The 15143-nt window shown below is 39.9% G+C and overlaps 2 protein-coding genes across 2 annotated transcripts; both read right to left on the bottom strand.

The window, feature by feature from the left end:
• Positions 1 to 566: 566 nt before the first annotated feature.
• czib (CXXC motif containing zinc binding protein) lies at positions 567 to 6793 on the bottom strand. The gene is made up of 9 exons (XM_034702070.1): positions 6780 to 6793; positions 5473 to 5542; positions 5299 to 5382; positions 3318 to 3374; positions 3141 to 3222; positions 3036 to 3067; positions 1612 to 1689; positions 1106 to 1171; positions 567 to 860 (listed from the first exon to the last, which is right to left on the bottom strand). The coding sequence occupies exons 2-9, from the start codon at positions 5476 to 5478 to the stop codon at positions 783 to 785; spliced, it is 483 nt and encodes a 160-aa protein (XP_034557961.1). The 5' UTR covers positions 5479 to 5542; positions 6780 to 6793; the 3' UTR covers positions 567 to 782.
• A 633-nt stretch (positions 6794 to 7426) lies between these two features.
• uck2b (uridine-cytidine kinase 2b) lies at positions 7427 to 14322 on the bottom strand. The gene is made up of 7 exons (XM_034702454.1): positions 14150 to 14322; positions 10342 to 10501; positions 9577 to 9673; positions 9265 to 9407; positions 8952 to 9049; positions 8648 to 8696; positions 7427 to 8283 (listed from the first exon to the last, which is right to left on the bottom strand). The coding sequence occupies exons 1-7, from the start codon at positions 14252 to 14254 to the stop codon at positions 8147 to 8149; spliced, it is 789 nt and encodes a 262-aa protein (XP_034558345.1). The 5' UTR covers positions 14255 to 14322; the 3' UTR covers positions 7427 to 8146.
• Positions 14323 to 15143: the final 821 nt, after the last annotated feature.

The following is a 15143-nucleotide window of genomic DNA, read 5'->3' as shown; positions in this document are numbered from 1 at the left end:
GAGCTTGCCTTCTTCCCCAGTTAGTTCAGTCTTGCTCTCCTGTATCCTGTCCGCCTACAGCAGGTGTAATCCTTCCAATGTGGCATTCGTGTCCGGTGTTATTAACCATTCTGATTTGCCATAGTGTTTTCTGATTTGCCGTTGTGATTTGCACTTCAAGGCCACCGTATTAAAGTCATGTATTAACATGTGGCTTGGCAAAGGTCTTAACAATAAGGCAGTATTTCAAAAATTTCTAGTTTTTCCTAGATATAACCAGATTCAGGACAACAAACGTTTTATCCATTGTTTGGTCACCGTATAGCAGCTGCTGGAACGATTATGTTCAGAATTACTGGGTGATTTTGTAAATGTATTTCAACAAAGAAAGAAAGAGCTGCAGTATACACTCACCACTATAGATTATGAAGAGTGAGAGCTCTTCCTGTAGTTTTAAATCTTTGTTCAGCCCAGCTTCATTGAAGGGTCATTAGCTCCCTTTGTTATACAACTATAATAGGTTGTTGTACTATTCACATGTACTTAAATTAACAGTGGCACTCCGATGTACAAAGAAAACGCTCAACTAAAATTATTCACCTTTCAATTTTATTGAGACAGTGAAAAGAAAATGAGCATGTTGAGTTGTGTCTCGACAGCAGTTTGTTTTCATCCACTCTGATAAATGTTCATCAACCAAACCCTCCGCCACAGCCTCTGAAATGTCCCTGATGCCCAGAGAGAGACTTGAGTTTGGCTTTAGTGTTCATCCGCACAGCTCTGAGTCTCATTGAACGACGCCATCAGCACTTGATGATCTTGTGTGTGACCTCGTAGATTCCCACCGACTCGCTCACTTTCTCATCGTAGTCCGTCCAATCCTGATGTTTTAAGAAAAAGATGAGGGTGATGCATGTGAAGCAGATAAAAGAGGCTGCCAGACTCTTTGCAGTGTTGGGATTACTGAATGTCATTCTGATTAAGATTATCTGATCTACAATCTGCAAGACACAGATTTATGTTGGGTTTTTTTAACAACAAGATTGACATTACCCAAAGTGATCTTTCACTGAATCAACAAACAATACTCAAACAGAAGGGAAAAGTCTGAAGCACCTCCACTTACTTTTTCTAGTAGGTTGACTTCAGGAAACTGTGTTCCCGACTCTGCTCCCTGTGCAGCGAAGCCAGCCTAGAAACGAGGTTTATGGCATTATATTATTGTAAAATTAATCTTTTATTTTCTTAAGTTAACTCCCGTGATTAACTTCTTTACGCACTAAGCATCTTAATTCAGCAGAGACAGCGATGCAGGTGTGTCTTAATGGCTTACTGGTTTAAACCGATTTAAGTGTGCCAAAAACAATAATTCATAGCAGGGCCAAGAAACAGCACAACTACTTGGAATGATGTGATTATAATAACAATTTAACTTTAATTATAGAGTTGTTGATCCAAAACTTACACAAATGAAAAGGTCCATTTCTTCAGTGAGCACTGTACTACAGGAGGCTGATACTTCAAATATCTCTGTGTAAATATTAAACTTGTTTTCTTGCTACATTAAAAGTCGGCTGTAAAAAGCTCTCCCTGTACACATTGTAAAACTCTCATCTAATGAAAGATCCTCACTTGTGGTTGGAAGTCTACGGGCTCCAGTCCTCGACACTCAAACTGCACCATCGTCTTGAAGCGTTCGCTGTCTTCAGCCTTCAACACAGCAAAAACAAAGTAGCACTCAAACAGTTTTACTGCTGCTTAATGTGAAAGATATTCAGTATACATTACAAACATTTATGAAGTCTAAAAGGCTGTGCTTTATGTTCAGAATTTAAAGGGATATTTCAGTGTTTTTGAAGTGGGGCTGTAAAAGTTTTATGTCACTAGTTATTGGAGTTAGAAAACCAGAAAAGCCGAATGCAAGTTTGTCTTCAAAGTAAGTGTTCAGCTCTCACTGTTTTTTTTTTTACTGCATAGTGACACAACCTGTAAAAGAGGCAGTGGTGCACTGGACGCCACGCTTGAGACCTCTCTGTGATGAACTGTTGCTGGTGATTTTATCTTAAAGGTTGCAATCTTCACAGCTTGTCTGGTAAGAACATGAATGCTACTGATGGTTCACACACAGTTTCTTTAGGTTTCCACTCTTTTTATTTTCTTTTACATTGAAAGTGTGAATGTGAATGGACGCACAAAAAACTATAGAATAAAGGATGGGGAGGGAATAGAAGACGTCTCCTCCGACTAGTTACATCACTCTGACTGAGGGGTATGCACGTGTGGGGCTCTGTGCATCCTGCTTTTGGTCCATTGAAATAAAGGTTGTTTGCAGGTGAATTGGAATGACCTTTTGCACACAACCTATGATCTGCACTACATGTTTACATGATCAAAACACACTGTGTGAGCTGCTGAAGGGGAAGACTGAGCTGATATAACAAACTCTACACACATCACCGTGTCCTCCGGGTGATCTTAGGCATTTCCTGCTTCATATATTGCAAAACTGAGATGCAAAAAGATCAAAAATTGACACTATGTCAGGGCTGTACATTATAGATTGGATTAGCTGATCAGTGATCTGCAGGCAGAGGAGCACGTCTGTGTTGTGGTTTGCGTTCCATTTCTCCCTGTTGTTTCTCATTAAAGCGGCCGAGCTGAGCAGCATCTGTTGTTGCTAGAACAATTACTAGTGATTTCAAATGCATACAACCCCACTTCAAAAACACTGAAATATCCCTTTAATAGACAAAGGTAAGCAGAAGAAGAAAAAGCGACATTAATTTCAGACCAGTTTGAGAACCTCCATGAAGGACAACATACAAAAAGCATTGTTTAACTACAGTTCTGCTGTCAGCTGAAGCTTGTTGTCATTACTGTTTGCCTTAAATTATGGCTCAACAAATAGAAAGTTAAAAGAACAGAAATGTAGAAATGCCTCCTCAAACTGTATGGTGCAACTTCAGTCCACACTGGGGCCCTAATGATGCTCCTGTGTGGACTGTCAGGCTTGTGTAATGTCTGTTCTAAAATAGGAATATAAGATGTTTGCTTACATTGTAAGGTTTAATGGTGTCTCCCAGGATATCTGTGAGAAGACAGGTGAAAAAATCATTATTCCACCAGAGTTTATAAACCTCTGAAAATCAGTCAGCTCATACCTATTGAATTTTCCCTGGCACAAAGTTTACACTTCAGTACCATGCTGGCACTGCCTCTTCCTCCTTTGAGTGGAACACTGTCCTATGAAATCATGGAAAAAGATTTTAGTTACTGTTTGTCACAGTGTTTGCAAAATGTAGTAAAAACGTATGGAGACCAGGTCATTGTTTCCTTACCGCTTGAGTTATGTACTGCCATTTATCTGGGACCTCTCCACAGTTTCCACACTTCAGCTGAATAAATGGGGACAGATACAAATGCAGTAAGGATAAAAAAGTACACAATTGTTGCCCATTTGCAGTCACTACAGTTCCATCAAAACAAAGACAAACATATTTATGGATATATCTTCCCCCATATCAATAACTAGTAACTCTAACTAAAGCAGGGTCGGACCCACCCTAACCCCAACACACATATCCATGGTCCAGTCCACAAGTCCACTTTACTACTACTGTATTACTTTGCATTATACTGTTTATTTCATGCCTATAGACATTTTGACTGACCAGTATACATTGATCTTTTCTTCTCTTTCATGTATGCATGTTGTTTGCATCTGATTGGGGATCTAAGGAGGAACAAGGCACCAGTGACCCTTCTTTCCATCCAGGGGGCCAGTGTGGACATTGTGGAGGACTACAGATACCTGGGGGTGTACTTGGATAATAAACTGGACTGGACAGAAAGGCCTGAGCCAACTATACTTCCTGAGGAGGCTGAGGTCCTTCAACATCTGCATGACGATGCTGAGGATGTTTTATGAATCTGTGGTAGCCAGTGCTATCCTGTTTGCTGTGGTGTGCTGTGGCAGCAGACTGAGGGGAGAGGATGCAAACAGACTAAATAATTTGTTCCATAAGGCCAGTGATTAGTCATGTTGTCAATATAACAGTGTACTATGGAGGGACGTTCTGATGTAAACTATGGCTAAAGTTTTGATGACAGTTATTGTAAATTGTCAGTTACACATTAGTGTACTGTGGCTCTTATCTCATCAGGAAATATGTCCTCTGCCTCTTCCTCTGTTTTGCCTCCCATCTCCTCCACCATGCAGCCTCACTCCTCTTCCTCTTCTTCTTCTTCTCTCTGGCTGTTGACCCAGTCCAATTCCTTGTCCTTCCATTGTCAGACACTGTAACATTGTGTTGTGCTCCGGCTAGTTGATGGTTCACGACAAACTACTACCTTCAAATCCATACACAACCTCGGTCCTCCATATCTCTCTGACCTCCTACATACTGCCACACCCGTTCGCACCCTCATATCCTTCTCCTCCATCCACCTCACTGTCCCCCCTGCTCGCCTTGTTACCGTGGGGAGCAGAGCCTTCAGCCGCTCTGCTCCCCAGCTCTGGAACTCTCTCCCACCTGACCTCCGTAATACTGGCTCACTCCCACATTTTAAATCCAAACTCAAAACTCATCTGTTCAGACTGGCTTACTCCATCTGACCACAACTCCACTGTCCATTCACTTAAAACGTTTTAAATTGTGTTTTATTTATTGTTTGTTATTTAAACTCTGTTTGTTTTAATGTTGTAAGGTGACCTTCAGTGTCAAGAAAGGCGCCTATAAATAAAATGCATTAGTATTATTATTATTATTATGAGATGCACCTTTGAGCTATTTCAGAAAACTGGTTGATCATTGATTGATCTAATGTTTTACACATTTCCCTTTGTGAGAGAAAGTCAAGATTCACCTGGGAGCAATTAACCAACTCAGGACAGATTTAGAAAAAAAGTCTGATGGAAATGTACAGAAATATGACTGACATATTCTGACAACATGTTCAACCATTTTGCATGTGAAGACTTATGCGATGAGCCAATGCTTAAATGTTGTGAAGGGTGAGACTATTCAACAGAGACCCATTATAATACATTTTGATCAACATGACATAAGCACTTGATAATGTAGGAAACAGCAGAGAATTGTACAGAATCATTTGCATGGATGTACCAAAGCATTTGCAACTTGTTCAAATAAATGAAAAGCTGCTTTTTTGATGTGCACAGGTGACGCAATGATGTGAAGATTGAACAAGTAGTTTTGAGCGTTTCAATTCAAAGAAATGTACAAAGAAAAACTGTATAATAGCACCATATACTACTATGATGAAGGTAGCTAGATGCTAGCTTGACAGCCCTCCTACCTTCAGAAACCAGCGAAAGTCGTCCCCCACTGGTTTCACATTGGTGACATTTTCCAGGGTGGCCTTGAACTGGAGCCCAAATTTCTGTCAAGACAAAGATAGGGAGAAAGTTAACCTAGAATCAGCTGAATCAGTTCACTGTTGACATCAGAAACATGCAGCAGAGACACGCACCACCATCTTGACGCTTCCTCGCTGACAGCCTCTCGTGCTGCTTTCAGGTACCCCTCGTACATTTGGGCTTCTAAATCGTGAAAGGGTTTTTTTTGTTTTATTTCATTTTTTCACTGAACCACATGATAAAGTCATGGGTTTTTTTTTATGTTCAAAGTTTTTTATTAATTTTCACATTTTTATAAGATCATAACACAATAACTGACAGAACACATTATCCACACAGGACATTCAACAATGATGACAAAGAAATTAATCTGACAAAAACAAAGGAATAAAATTACAAATAGACAATTGACTGTGTAAAAATAAAAGTAATAACAATAATAGAATAATTTGAATAACAAATGATAACAATACATAACTTAAAGCTGCTGTGAGGAACTTATGTTTTGTATCGATTCTGGCGCCCCCTGGTGGACAAAGTGATGCCTCTTATCTCTTGTCCTAAAAATGCAAAAGTAGGGTTATCAACAAAAACCTCATCCTGTTGTCTTTTGACAGTCAACTTTATCAGGCAATGTGATTATTTTCCATGAAAACAGTCAAATAAAGGTTGTATCTGAAGCAAAATGTCCATCACTCATTACATTTAGATGGTCTGCAGGAATGATAAAGTCATGTTAATTATAACGATATACCGACTGTCATGACTAAGAAACCAAGCTATCGCGATGCCAAGGTCAAAACACACATAATTATAATTATCTTTATTTAAACTCGAAAATCATTGAGATTGAGAGCGAAGCCCTCATTTACTATGACGTCAGTCATCAATTAAAAACAGACAACAATTAAAAAGTAATGTTAAAAACCATTGAAAAGTAATGTTAACCCAAAGTCAGCTAAAACAGGTGCAATCAGAGGTTTAAAAGTTTTGAACTAATGATTTAAAATGACTAACAGAAACAAATTCATTCATCTTTAAAGTGCTTAGAAGGGAGTTGCATGCAGATGATGCAAAAAAGGCCAAAAGCAGCTTTTCCCAGCTCTGAATCAACTCTGGAAACCTCGAGAGTGAGCCAATTAGTAGATCAGGTGTGTTGTGCTCCAGAGAACCAAAGGAATAAGTGTAGCCTTTGTTTACCTACGTGCTTAAATTAAGAAATGTCTCTCTTCTGCTAAAGCAGACTAAAGTGTATGTCAATTGTTTGCCCAGTAATGTCGATAATTCATATTTCTTGCATCGAATAGTTCAGACCAGGTTCAGACTCAAGTAACCGTGAGCAAGTGAAGGGAGCATGACCACGGCACCCTCTGGTGGACACTGGAAATATGACATGAATGACCTACTTATTGTGACCTACCTAGCATTTACTGGTACAGGCCGGCCGTCTGCACATATATGTCAATGCATCTGGACGTATATGGTATATTTATAGATTATCAAAGCATGGCATTTCCTTAGACGCGATGGAAACAAACAGACAGACAACGAGACTCGACTGGATCAGTTTATTGACCAGTAAGTAAATGACGTCATTCATTAAGAAATCATCCAACCAAATGCACTTCAACAGCCATACAGTACAAATCCATCATTCAGTTATTCTATACAAAACAAATACAGCACATCGAATACAAAAATTTATTCAACAGCTTTTTTTCTTTTTATTTGGACCTGGAGATAAAATGGAAACCTGCTTCTACTGTGAATACTTACTGTACATGATAACCTGAGGCAACATCACAGAGGCATTGTGGTGGGTCTTTGTGGGAAAACCGATATTGCTGTGGCATTGAATACCCTTCATTTCAAAACAAACGGTACCCTTGATCATATTAAACAGGGATGGTTTTATATGAAACTGTCCAAATTTGGTATATTTAAGGAAATATACATAAAAATATTTTTATTTTTTATTCAACAGGAATAATTTGAGTAGGTTTTGATCAAGCGATTAATTAGTGGGAAAATGTATGCCAAAATAACACTTACAACACTAAGTTCAGAAATAGTCGTTTGAACTTTCAGCCTTCGGCTTCATTGGTCTTGTCACATTATTCTGCATGTGACAATCAGTATTGGAAAATTGTGTAGTGTTTCCTGCTGCTGCAAACACAGAATCAATGTAGTGGACACTTTGTGTGGTAAACAGACCTAGTGTAACACTTTACACTACACAATACAATGAAGGAGCATAAACACTGAAAAACAAGGTGTAGAAAACATCCCCAAGATTGTCAGTACAAATACAGGTTGCAATCTTGGTTTCTTCGGCTCTTCTTCTTATGCACATCCTCATTTGGAAACCTTCATAACATTTATTAGACTCCCCAGACTTTAGGGGTTCAAGTTTTCTCAGACATTACAAAAAAGCAATAAAAAGGATTCCCCTTTTTTATTCATTAGCGGCATGAATTATTCCATGAAGCAGCAGGGGATACATAAAAAACAAAATGCAATCTGGGAGGAAAATGCATGGGGACTGTTTTAACCCATGGTCTCATCACAAGAATAACAAGAGAATCTCTTACCCTGTGGACAAAATCTAAATCCTAACAATTACAATTAAAGTAACCAATAACAAGAGTAGTCGTAATTATAATAAAAGGCATTTCAATTCTTCTTGCATCTGTTTTTTTCTTTTTTAAATACAGTGATGCCAACAGGCATTATTTACAGCGCCACCCGCACACCCCTCTCCGCCCTGAGAAGAGAGGTGCGATGGGGTCAATGAGGCCGGCTGCTGGACTCTGAGGTCCTCCTCTGGCGTGGGGTACTGTGGCCATTCATACAGCCGTTGTGACGTTTGCTTAGTCCGCCGTTCAGAATGTCTTGAATGTGCTGAACTATCAAGTTGATGGCAACTATAAGAAGAGAGAGAAGGATTTTGCATTTAAGCATTGGTTGCATTTCATGACGGGCAAAGTGTAACAGCTGATGGAGAGACATTTAATATTCCTCACACATTACGCCCGACATTACATAAAGATGCAACTCACCCACTCAGTTTGGACTTTGTGCTAAGAGTGAATGTCATTGCCATCTTGACAGTCTGATAAACCCACTTCTCTTTAACTTACAGCTCATATTATATGACTTCATTTAAATATCAACCCACACTGATTTAAGAGACATCACCTGAGGCAACTCATTGACAGTCACTAATTGAGTTTCTACTGCACATTCAGATATGAATAATAACATGTACCATACATTAGTTGTGCTTACCAAGGTTGTCTGCTCCTCGGGGAATAATCACATCTGCATACTTCTTTGTCTAATAAAAAGGTAGAAAAATAGAGTTAAAGGAAAAGTTAGTTTTTTCTCGATATCAGGCCAGTTTAGTACAAATCTGATTACATGTCAACCCGTAGTTTAACAATGAATTAACACCAAAGTTAAATAAACATCTTCATCAGGATCTCTGTACTGCAGTGTTCTTTCATTTTGAACCGCACAGATTGAAAAAATCTAAAATGTCTCAGTTCTCTCAGTGAAACTACAGCTGTTGAGTTACAGAAACATCACTTACTGGTAGACAGAACTCCTCAAAGGCTGGTTTCACAAATGTGATGTACTGAGCCAGCACCTGTTCCAGCTCTCTGCCACGCTCGCTGATGTCTCTCAGAACTGAAACAAGGAAACAAAAGAAATAATGAAATATGCAAATCATAACCTTATAAACTAATTATAGGTCAGGATATACTGCTATCTACAGCTATTCATCAGAAGAGGTGACTATGTTTTATGAAACAAGTTTATTGTTTAATTACAATAATTAAGTAAGGTGGAGAACTTCTTTCACTTTTGCACACTCTGTGGTTGCCAACCCACACACTACACACCTCTGCGTGAAAGCCGTGTGTCTGGATCTGTATCGACAAAAAGCTTCATTTGAAACAGGTCTCTGATTTCCTGGGAATAGAACATGAGGATGCCTTCAAACAGGACCACATCGGCTGGATATACTGTAACGAACTCCTCCTTCCTGGAATGAAACACACTCGTTATCAGTCATCAGAATAAAATAATGGTGTAAATGAAAGTAAATTGATCATGATAAAGCTATAAATCAAAACACAAGGAGCCTGTTAAATATGGCTCATTAATGTAGATTAGGATTTATATTCTGCGGGTCATTATAGTGGTTGGTTTACCTGGAATGAGTGACAAAATCATAAACAGGAATCTGGACAGTCTTCCCCTGCAGGATCTGTCGCAGTGTTTGCATGACTAGCTCATTGTCAAAGGCATCTGAGGATAAGAAGGTATACATTAGGGAATGATCTTTAAGAGAGGTCATGTTTTAATCATGGCTGTTACACGTGGGAGCCACATTGCACGTTTGGTAACCCAGGAATCCCTTCAGTGTGTAACAGGTGTTGGTTTCAGCCTGAGCCTGGCAGCAGCTGCCTCTGGGAAAGGCCTGCTGACTGAGGCGTTTTAAAATCGACTGAGAAAGGAAGCAGGAGCGAGAGGGGCAAAGTCAGACTCCAAAAATGGAGTCTATGCTTCTGCCAGAAACGCACTGAGGAAAGATTTGACGTGCTAGCATTGAATGCTACTGTGGACACTTCTGAGCATGTGCCAGTTCATACGGTTCATTTCAACCTCACAGTTTGCATGGCAAGATATTGTCATCTCAGTGTCAATATTTGATTTGATTAGTGCTAAAGTTACCCACATCCCATTTTTTCCCCACATATATTTACAAAAAGTGTTGTTCAGTTAGCAAAGCCTGTCAGTGTGTTTATTTTAAAGCCTCACATCCACAGGAAGGTACCACTCACAAATTCAGTGCCTGGTTTCAAACTGGTTAGAAATTATTTCACCTGAGGGAAATGAAACCAGGCACGTGTAACAAACATTCCTGCTTCAGAGAATACATGTGCCATTACACTAACTACTTATTGTCTACATACCTGGATGATCAAAGTTGAACTGGCCCTTAACGGCCTTGGCCTTCTGCTCTGGAGTTAGCACCTTGTAGAAGCTGTCCTGGCTGAGGATGGCCACCTGACGCTGGTGGTGGTCAATCTTGTTCTGGCCCAGCAGCTCCATGATCTTCTCACATACTGACGACTGCAAAAACAGAAATATGGATCACTGCTTATTGTTTCAGTACAGTCCACAAAGAAAGGAGGAAAAAGTTTCAAGATGTGCCCCCGGTCATAACTACCAAGAAAAGGGAAGGGAATTCCCCACCCTGTATGAGTCAGCTAACAAAAGTGTAGGCGAACTCCCACCAACCTGCCATATTTGTCCGCACTGACCCTCCTAACTGAATGAACCTCATACTCAGTGCTGACTGGGCGTTCTGAGGTGACCGAGGCCCCGTTTCCTTTGTGTCCATGAAACTAAAACCACAATGAACTTGTAAACCCTCAATAGAGGAAAATGATGTAGCACCACACCAAAATGCAACAATTTCATACAAAAGGACTGGACTTTGAAAAGTCATGATCTAACTTATTGTGAAATTTCATGAAGCAATGTAAAGCATCTTCTATAAAGACTTGTTTAATTATCAAAAAATGTAGAATCATGTCTGATAATCCACAAATGATCTAGTTACACATTTCTTTGTTTTATTCTTGTCACGTGGCAGGTATGTGTCATTGTGCACGTAGGCAGGGAGCTTTGTTTTATTGCTGAATAATCAATAGGCCAATAGACACAAAATGATAACCTATCTATTCATCAATCAAACAACCTCTGAAAATACAAAAGATCCGCATTGCTGCTATTCTGCGCCACAGGCTGCTTACAGACAAGACAGATCAGATTGCATCACCCCACTACTCATATGGTCTCCATAGACTGTAAAAAATATGGACGTAGTATCCGTGACGTCACCCATCTGTTCCTGAGAGCTGTTTTGAAGCAAATCGACGGCGGCAGCCATATTGGTAATGCGGAACTCAACTAGGCAGAGTGTGACGTAGTGTGAGTCTCTTAGCCAATGGCTGTGTGTTCCCAACCGGGAGTCACGTCAGTCATGTCCTTATTTGGGCAAAACTCATAATCTTAATATCTTCTTAACCGTCACGTTAGAAAAAAATTCACCCCCCGTACAGTGTATGCCATTAGAGAGATTAGCTTTGTAGGGCCAAGCCGTTTTTTGAACCAGGCTGTAAACATGTTTATTAATGCTGCAAAGATCGTCTTTTTCCCATTCATATCTATGTGGTTTCCGGTGTTTCTGCAGCCAGCCTCTAGCGGATTTTCGATGTATTGCAGTTTATATCACTTCCGCATTGGCTTCATCGTTTGAGACCGGAGTTTGCCGCTTGATGGTCTCAAATCAAAAGGCAACCCTCCTTCCAGTCCCATGTGAGGGGTTTTCAGGAGGCAGAACTCTGGCTCAGTGCCAGTGTGCTGATAACTGGGACAAAGTTGGGAGGAGGGTCAAAGTAGGAGGAAACACGACATAAGACATTCCTCCTGTCAAACTTTGGCACTTCTCCGAAATGAAAAAGTTAACACAACACAAGCTGTATGCTGGGACCGTCACTGGAAGGAAAGGAGCCTCTCTGCATTGTTAATAATAAGAATAATACGTTTTATTTATAAAAAGCACTTTAAAAGTGTATCAACAAAAAAATAAATTATACAATAGATAAGCAAAGGAAAGCAAAGCAAAAAATCAACCAATTATGGGTTAAAAGTCTTCCTAAATAGGTGGGTTTTGAGTCCAGATTTGAAGTTGGTGAGTGAGGGGGAGAGTCTGAGGTGTTGGGCAAGAGAGTTCCAGAGGGTGGGGGGCAGAGACAGAGAAACCCCTGTCCCCTGTTAAAACGAATAGGACCCTGTGGGCATTCATTAACAGGAGACATATCAATGTGATGGGTTTGAGGGTTCACTGCCTCCCTCAAGGGCACCTCGGCAGTGAGCTGGCACCTCTCCAGCTAATCCCCAGACTTGGTCGATAACGGGACTCGACCCCTCTGGCTCCCCTACACTACCGGGTTCCTCCAGTCCAGACTGAGCTCCGCTTAAAAGTTTAACTCGTGCCTCGGCTTTATGATGCGTGGCTGTTAAAAGTAGCAACCCGCAATTGGGTAGGAGACACTGTTCATAACAAAGCAACCTGGTGACGTATTCGGAAACATCCACGTCTGTGTGTGTCATTTCTTACAGCGTGCCTCCGCAAAGCGCAGCCTACGCAGACTGTAGGGGTTCATTACATGTAGTCGGAATAAATCTCGGTTTATAGTCCCCTACCGGATAAAAAAAAAAAGACAAGATACTGTTTAAATCAAATGTCATGAATTAAGAACAAAGGCTATAGAGCTGCCCCCCACCCTCTGGAACTCACTCCCCACTCGTGTCCAAAGCTGCTCTGACCCTTCAACATTCAAATCTCTATTTAAAAAAAAACTTTTTAAATTGTGATTTTATTGTTGTTTTGTTTCGTTTGTGCTCCTTGCTTGTATTGATTTTAAAATTGTACCGTGTCTTTGAATTCTTGAAAAGCGCTTTATAGATAAAATGTACTATTATTATTATTATTATTATTATTATTATTATTATTATTATTATTATAATAAGGGACAGATCAATCTACCGAGGTCACACGGAGCGCTACTGCCGGTCCTTCATCCCATCTGCAATCAGACTGTTTAACACCAGCACTGCTGAGTCCTGTTAATCATCTGTTCTCATCTTTCATTCCACTACATGGAAGTTATGTGACTTGGCACATTCACAAATAACTACTGTATCCATCTGAATCGCACTGTTCTTCATACTGTGTATGTTTTTTTTTAAATAACCTGGTGCAATTTTTATAGTGCAATAACTTACCATATCTATTTATCAGATAGAAGTGTACATAGTGTGTATATATATCTGTAATAGTTGCCATATTTTATTTTATTTTTACTTTATTTTATTCAATTTTTACTTTATTTTATTCGGTTTTATTTTTACTTTATTTTATTTTACTTCTATCATTGCTATTATTACTGTTATTATATTTTTTAACTATGTTAGTACATTGTTGTATTTCCCTGTCCCGTGTTGTAAGCTGTTGTAACAAAGGAATTTTCCCCCAATGGGGGACCAATAAAGTATATCTTCAGTACTGGAAGTCATACAGTCCATGCCTTCATCCAGCAGTCCTCATACAGTCATCATCCAGTCTATGCCTTCATCACACAAACATCTAGGTTAACGTTATTCAACGTATAGCGGTCATCTCAGGTCACTTTAACTGAAAAATCAATTCATGGAAAACAATCTAGAGCGAGAGTTTCTCCACACACATATTCAGTGTTACATTTAGGACAGTATACACTGATATGGATGGTAGTTTGCAGTGTTTACAAACGGCTTGTATCCACAGCTATTGTCTGGTTCACCCGGCACTGTTAGCATGTGATGGAATTCAGCTAGGCGGCTACGTGAGATCTCCACGTACCCTGAAGTTACTCGGTCTTGCTTGACTGCCAAGGCCGTACAAAGAGAACCGATAACACTGAACGAACACAAAAAAAAATCCAGTGTGAGAGTTGAGGGTAGTGAGCTGAGGTAGACCGGTGACAGCGAGGACCTGGATGGTTAATCAGATGGATCGAGCTGTCAATCAAACCCCAAGCATTGAGCTGCTGAAGCCACGCGGTCATCAACTAGCAACCGGCTACCGACTGACCCACTTAGCGTGATTTAGCTCAAATCTAACTGTGACATTTCGAGAAAACCACTAAAATAGATAGCGAGGATGCCAACCTTGCCACTGGCGGTCCCCCCGGAGACACCGATGAGGAAAGGTTGACGAATAATGGTGGTGTTCTCGCCACGATCCTTTAGATGTGTTTCACTGTCCCCGGCCATACTTGCAGTGTGCAGTCAGAGCTGCTGCGCTGGAAGATCATCGCGGCGAAGCTCCTCCCACAAGGCAGCAGTTCTTCTTCCCTTGTTTAATGGCGGATGGCAACCAACTTAAAAAGGTGTATACCGCCACCTACTGCACCGGAGTGTGTAACTTCAGGGTGTTGTACTTCAGGTAACATTCTACATCATGCAAACATGAAAACAAATAACCAAACAATAAACAAAAACTAAGCGACTAAGTAATTATGAAATAAATAAATAAATAATGATAATAATAATAATAATAATAATAATAATAATAATAATAATAATTTTAGAAATCAATAGCTAATCAAAATAAATACATTAAATTAATTAAATAAATAACTACATTAATCATATCACACGATGCAAACCCGTTCCCAGTGGTGGACAGTAATGTTACAATACAATGTCATTTAGCAGACGCTTTTATCCAAAGCGACGTACATATGAGAAAAAGAATAACACAAGCAAAGATCTAGACAAGAGGAAACAAGCTCAGTAAGAGTAACACAGTGCTTCAAGTCAATTTGGGTGCAGGTACTGGCAAGCAGTGTAAAGGCAATGCACAAAAGTAAGTAAGGAATTTCTTTTTTTAAAATAAAATAATCATCTAAAATTAAGCAACCACCATTTAAGACCTTCCATTATCATCATCAACAATAAATATCACCGCAATAATTACCAAAGTACCAAGTGCTGGGTCACTTAAAAGCTGAACACAGATTCCCAGTGTAGAGCAGGACAGTGGGAGTCAACTGTAGATGGAAGACATGATCTGTCACTGGGGACAACAGTGGAGAACAGTCTAGCTAAGTGCATAGTGGCTCCCAAAGAGCTGGGTCTTTAGCTGTAACAGAGTAAATGT

This window comes from Notolabrus celidotus, chromosome 15 (assembly GCF_009762535.1).
Source record: "Notolabrus celidotus isolate fNotCel1 chromosome 15, fNotCel1.pri, whole genome shotgun sequence".
NCBI classification, from domain to species: Eukaryota; Metazoa; Chordata; class Actinopteri; order Labriformes; family Labridae; genus Notolabrus; species Notolabrus celidotus.
Note: the sequence above shows the minus strand (reverse complement) of the source record. Positions and strands in the feature narration are given on the sequence as shown.

Excerpts from the sequence above, each read along its gene's own strand:
- czib (XM_034702070.1), bottom strand. Across the intron at positions 3,068-3,140 it reads TGCCAGGGAAAATTCAATAG|ATATCCTGGGAGACACCATT; the intron begins GTATGAGCTGAC and ends GTCTTCTCACAG. Across the intron at positions 1,690-3,035 it reads ACACCATTAAACCTTACAAT|GCTGAAGACAGCGAACGCTT; the intron begins GTAAGCAAACAT and ends GCTGTGTTGAAG.
- uck2b (XM_034702454.1), bottom strand. The coding sequence starts at position 14,254 with ATGGCCGGGGACAGTGAAACACATCTAAAGGATCGTGGCGAGAACACC. Across the intron at positions 8,697-8,951 it reads TTGAGGAGTTCTGTCTACCA|ACAAAGAAGTATGCAGATGT; the intron begins GTAAGTGATGTT and ends CCTTTTTATTAG. Across the intron at positions 8,284-8,647 it reads CCGAGGAGCAGACAACCTTG|TTGCCATCAACTTGATAGTT; the intron begins GTAAGCACAACT and ends CTCTTCTTATAG.